This window comes from Gobio gobio (assembly GCF_949357685.1).
Source record: "Gobio gobio genome assembly, chromosome: 14".
Classification (NCBI taxonomy): Eukaryota; Metazoa; Chordata; class Actinopteri; order Cypriniformes; family Gobionidae; genus Gobio; species Gobio gobio.
Genome location: NC_137107.1, coordinates 40,213,247 through 40,219,491, shown reverse-complemented (window position 1 = coordinate 40,219,491; position 6,245 = coordinate 40,213,247). Strand labels below are relative to the sequence as shown.

General features: G+C 37.5%; 1 protein-coding gene across 1 annotated transcript; it reads right to left on the bottom strand.

Moving 5' to 3' along the window:
* Positions 1-649: 649 nt before the first annotated feature.
* Positions 650-3,854, bottom strand: LOC307137228 (uncharacterized protein). Its single transcript, XM_079834748.1, has 5 exons — positions 3,013-3,854; positions 1,868-2,868; positions 1,454-1,523; positions 1,205-1,379; positions 650-1,019 (listed from the first exon to the last, which is right to left on the bottom strand). The coding sequence occupies exons 1-5, from the start codon at positions 3,230-3,232 to the stop codon at positions 857-859; spliced, it is 1,629 nt and encodes a 542-aa protein (XP_079690874.1). The 5' UTR covers positions 3,233-3,854; the 3' UTR covers positions 650-856.
* Between the last annotated feature and the right edge of the window lie 2,391 nt (positions 3,855-6,245).

Genomic DNA, 6,245 nt, shown 5'->3' with positions numbered 1-6,245 from the left:
CGGTCTAAGTTGCATTCAGTTTGTTTTGCACTGCCTGTCTACTTGTTATATATTATTAAACCTTGTGTTGGCTCTAGAATCTTCATCTTCATCTGTTTGCCTGCAACCACCAGTGACAATATCTAGACCCACTTTATATTAGGTGCACTGTTAAACCTTACCAGGTTTTTTATAAGTAAAATACTGGCAACACTGTTGCCAGCTAGTTACTGTAAAGAATCTGTTACAGTGACTAACTGGCAACAGTGTTGCCAGTATAATACTGTGTCTATACCAATACAGTGACTAACTGGCAACAGTGTTGCCAGTATAATACTGTGTCTATACCAATACAGTGACTAACTGGCAACAGTGTTGCCAGTATAATACTGTGTCTATACCAATACAGTGACTAACTGGCAACAGTGTTGCCAGTATAGTACTGTGTATATACCAATACAGTGACTAACCGGCAACACTGTTGCCAGTTTTATACCGTAAATCAGGCATTACAGTTGATAACTGGCAGCAGTGGTTTCAGTTATTTACTGTACAGTAACATACATATACATTTAAATAATTTATAATGCAGTACTCATTGTGGTACTCTTAAACTTACGAAGCATTCTTTCATGTTACTTCATTTAAAAAATAAAATAGAAAGAACTTTTAAATCTTTACACAAATTCACTTTATTACTTAGGTGTTTATCCCAACATAACAGAATTACAAAAACAGAAAGAAACAACCTGTTTGTTTTTGATACAACACCCAAAAATCTCTCTGTCACCAATGACCCTCATGTTATTTAAGTTAACATAAATTAAATGACCTTCTCATATTCTTACAAGTAAAACGTTAACAAAAATATTTTCACTTAGTTGCCTGTTTTCCACTCAAATTCGGTGAGCCTCTGCAAAAATGTATGTACATGTGGATTTATGTTTTGAATCTTTCTTTTAACAGATGACCCAGTTTTACGGCTGGTTCCAGCTTTGGAAGCACACTTTGTCCCCTCAGGATTAATCCTCACTAAAAACCTGTTGAGTAAATCAGACAACAACTATTTTAGAAATGGAGTAACAAATTAAACAGTTCAGAAAAACATCATACTAAAAAAAAAAAAAAAAAAAAATTATATAATATTATATATATATATATAAAAATAAAATGCACAACTGTGGCAAACTCATGTTACATTATTGAACAATTTTTTAACATGTACCTTTGAATGAGTTCTAATGTGGCACTGGCTGACTCTTGGTATTCAATGTTAAAAACATAGAACACGCTGAAAAACACAGAGAGTGCCGCAGAGAAATCTAACTGCTCATCAATGCAATGTGTCACTTTTCCCTCAATGCTGACCATCCACTTAGATGAAGTTAGAAGGCTGTCTCCTGAAACAGCCATAAAACTCACCATAAAAAAACTGCCAAACACATTTACTATTTCTCATTTATTTCATACTTACCAAGCATGATGAGCCTTGGTGTGACTGGAAGACGGAGCTCATTTTCCACTGACATTTGGGTTGAAGTTTTCTTAGAAAAAAAAAATTGCCAAACATTACAAAGCTGTTCAAATTCTTTTACAGCTAAGGTTGATTCTGATTTGTGAGCACACCCTTTAGAGTGAAATGTCCATAGAAGCACTTATGCTCTGTGTAGCATCATACAGGCCCATACTACAAAAATAATTGTCAAACAGACAAGGCCTAACAGACTGTACTATGTAGCACAGACAGACATCATACATCCAACTTTTTTTTTTTTCAAATCTTTGCCCATGTTTATACAGGTATGTCACATATGATCTGTGAAACCAAGCCTACAATTATTATTTCAAGGTATTTCTTTACTAGTCATGTAATGTTTTAATTACTTACGTCTACTAAAATGAAGAGAGAGTTTTCTTTCTCTTTGAAGTGTTTCATTGTCAGTAGGATGGCTGATATGGCAGTCTTATCAGTGCTTGCTGGTGTGGCTTCAATTTCTCTGAGGAGAGCCTGGACCTCGGCATTCCATTTTAACGTCTGTTTTTGAAAGTAGTTCACAATCCGTATGCATTTTCCGTTCTGGCATTCACTCAAGCAACTGCTTATATCAACACCTGTAAGTGTTTCAAAATGATTGCATAGGCCTCTTTTACTGAAAAGATATGGCCATTCCAGTGCTATGTCACTAATGGCAGGAGGGGGGCATGAATTAATCATTTTGCGCTGAGCAATATAAGTCTCTTTCATTAGCTTGTCCACATCAGACAATTCACAAGACCTTGGGCCTCCAGACTGAAACATTTCTAATAAAGTCTGTCTCTTAATTTCAAGAGATTCAGATGTCTCTCCATCTGGCATGGAGGTAGGTTGCCAATTAATGCATCCATAACTGTCAACTTTACATCGAACTTTTTTGACTATGTTGTCCTGTTCTTCATCAGCTTTGTTGGTTCTTTTTGGTTGACGAATCCGGTGTGCTACATTGTCTCTGTTGACATGTTCTACTCTGGTTCTCAGCTGTCTTTGAAGTGAACTATAGCCTTTCCCCAGTTGTTCCCCTTCCTCCGTAAAGTCTCCAAATGTTAAGGGAAATTTGGAAAAAATGTTTCTTGCCACTTCCCCACAGTCTGCCAAGCTTGGGTTTGGGCAAAATTCTCTTATGGCTGCTACAACAGCTCTTATAAACTCTCTTCTTGGTCCAAGAGGAGCCTTCTCCTTATTAGACGCTGCATGAAGAAGGGCTGCAGGCATGTGGTTCCAAGGAATCTGAAACATACTTAGCCAGTATGAATTTGAAGGAGTGTAAGAAGTGGATGGCTGTTCTAAGTCTGGTGATGGTAACGAGGTGAATGTTATTTCTAATGACGTCTCATCCACTTGGTCTCTCAATGCTTTGAAAAATACATACAGAAAAAGAAAGTGAGACATATAATGTACATAATATGCATATTATACAAGTATATATGTCTACATATATGGAATATGATGTTGAAAATAATGATCATAGACATGTAATCAGAATTGATTTGGCTTACCTATTTGTTTAAAAGCCATCATTAGTTTTCGACATTGTATTGGAAGTAAGATGTCTTGAAGGTCTGTCAGCTCTACTAGCGCAAGGTCCTGTGTCCTCTCAACGCCCACCACAAAACAGAGATGATTGACTACTACATTAAGTTTTGGAATATCCAATTCTGGAAGAATTTTTGTGATTTCTTGTTGAATCAGCTCAGTATCTAAAGTTAAAAAGAACATATGGAGTGATGTAATGACACCACAGAAAGGCCTGCCACTTCATACACCGGGAGGGGATAGTAATTCAAGAGATTGTCAGCATTAACACACACATACTTGAGATCAGTGTTGTGCAGAGAGTGAAGTCCAAGGTCAGATAATAGCACAGAGTCATACAGTTTGACAACAAAGTAGACATTGGTTGGATTAATAAGTATCAGTGATATTTTCCCAAAGACAAACCCACAGCTGCTCTGGGCTACAACAACTACAAGGCCATTGGTATATTTGGTTCCTTTATAAACAACCCCTGACACCTCTGAAGTACTCTGACTGACACAGTTAGCTGTCCTTATTGCATGTTGTATTTCTGTATTGTATAACTGGTCATTGTGTTCACGTGCTTCACTGACAGACTGAATTTTAGGAGGGAATAAATTGCCACAAGCTAGATAGGACTGAAGCAACTGGTGCCTTTCCGCCAAAGTTTTACAAAGATGAACAAAATTATGCAGTTTCCTTGCACAGTTTTTAAAATATGAATGTTTACTCTCAAACCTGAGCGTCCACGAGCGAATCAATGGGCCAAAATGTAGTATAAGATCTGCATAGTGCAACAAGTAATGATGTTTTGCTTTCAGATTTTTACCAGGAAACAAGGTACTTCTTAAAGAAACATATTCTTGTGTTAAAAACTTGAGGTAGCCTATCTCATTATGACTAATTTTGGGCGCACAAATCACCTCAACCATTTCCTTTAGTTTAAGGCACAACTGCCAAACCTCACTGTCCATTGCGTTTTGCATTTTATGTCCTATATAAATTGGTAAGAGCCTCAAGAGACACCAGTTCTGTGCAGCAGAACCACCAAGTCGTCTTGCATCAGCTTTAATCACACATGGGGCATTGTTACAATCACTTCCTAAATGTCTGAATTGTGCAATGGCTCTATTCAACTCATTGTAGGTAAAGTGCTTTTCAACTGAAACCAAATGTTTAATGTAAAGTGCCAAGTCATCAGCCACAATACCTTCAAATAAATCATGCCCTAAGCATGGAGGCAATCCACCACAGACGTGAAAATAAGTAAGGGAATTGAAAACTGAATTGAATTTGATGCCCTCTATTATACACTGATCAGTAGTTGTGAGCTGTTCAACACTATGTTCATAATTTTGGTTTGTTCTTTTTAGGCCAATATGTAAAGGCTGCTGATTAAATGTGTCTCTGTCAATTAAACAGTAGCGACAGAAATGCTTGTTGGTACTGAAATTCTCAGAAAAGCCCCCAATACAATGAGACCCAAGATTATCTCCACAAATGGCAATAAGCCCTCCTCTAAGAGTAGTGCCGTCAGTAGACTCAAATCCAGACTCCTCTAAGTCTTTCAGATCAGCAACAAGACAGGCAAAGACCTTCTGCTGACCAAACTGTTTAAAGTCTTCCTCTCTACACAGCAAGACAAGTTGCATTGGGTCAACTAAGGAGCGGTTGTGTGGCAAAATTTCACCTAGTGTCATGTACACTGCCAAGATTTTATGTTTCTTTCTACCCGAGCCAAGTGGATTTACAACTTCAAATGCATCCTGGTATAAGATAATTGATAATGATGAAGGATGCTCTTGAAAGATGGAATTTTTCGTAATGCATGTGCCATCCTTTATATCCTCTAGTACTTTGTTAACAGAACCAAGCATTTTTGTCTGTTTGTACTGTTCTCTAATTGATGTCTGCCTAAACAGAGATGCCAGCGTTTCTTTAAGTGGCACATATTGACAAAAGCGTTCTTTACCAGCTGTGTCAGTGCCTAGATAGATCTGTTTTGGCTCAACAAAGTTAAACTTCTGTTTGAAGAAGTTCTTTCTGGTTCGGTCAGACCTCAACTGACCTTCATTGTACAAAGTTAACAAATCTTGTGACACTAGTTCATCGAGAAGTTTGTCTACATCACTTGAAGGTATGTCTGTTGATGACAACAACTTTTCCTTTAGTCTAACAAGCATGTCCTGCATTCTATCAACATGAAGTGCTTGAAATTCCTCAATAATACATTGAATAGAACTAGCAGGCAACAACATTTTGGCCTGCATCTTCAAGTAAAACAGAGACAAGTTATGTAAAAAAGGCTCTTCATCTATGGCATTTCTTTGACTTTCAATTGATGTTGATGGTACATCACTAAGACACTGATCTGTAGCAGTTAGGTCATTCTCAAGACACAAATCTGTTGTTGGTGCAGTCTCACACTGTCTGTGGAAGGCTGTGCTGGACAGCTGTGCTGAACCAGACTGCTTATGCTTCCGTGACAAATGAGTGGTGAAAGATGTTCTCACTCTAAAATAACTAAAGCAGCCATCAACTGGACAGCAAATTTTTCTGCCATCTCTAATGTGAATACGCAGGTGGACACACAGCTCTGAAAAAGTATTAGCCACAAATACACATCCAGGAACCTGACAGTGAAGGTTCACCTGTGGATGCCTATGTGTATTCTGTGTTTGTGGCTGCCTGTGATTTCGGTGCATATGTGATCGTAATGATGAAAATTTTTTAAAAGTACAATGGCACTGCTGCATTCCACACACAAACTGAAAATTTGCTCTATGTTGGTGTTGTTTTATATGTGTATAAAAAGCAGTTAGTTGGCGAAAAGGCAAATTGCAAAATTTGCATCTGTACATTGTGGCAAATCCAGACTAACCAAGAAAACTGAAAGCAATGATAAAACAAGCTGAGATATTACTTAGTGAGGAGTTGAAAACTTGCTAATCAGGAAGCTACTTCAAACCATGCATATAAACTATCTAACTTAACATTTTAAATAAAACATTTAAAAATATATATATATATATATATTTGAATCGTTTACTTACTTGTAGTTGTGCTATTCATGTTTAGACTGAAAACATACAAATCTGCTATAGGAGTTCTCAACACAGCATGCACAGTAGCAAACAAACTCCAAGATAATCAAGGCAAAGGAGTGACACCTGCTCGTTAAGGCTCAAACGTTCCGCCTGTGTGAATGTATTTG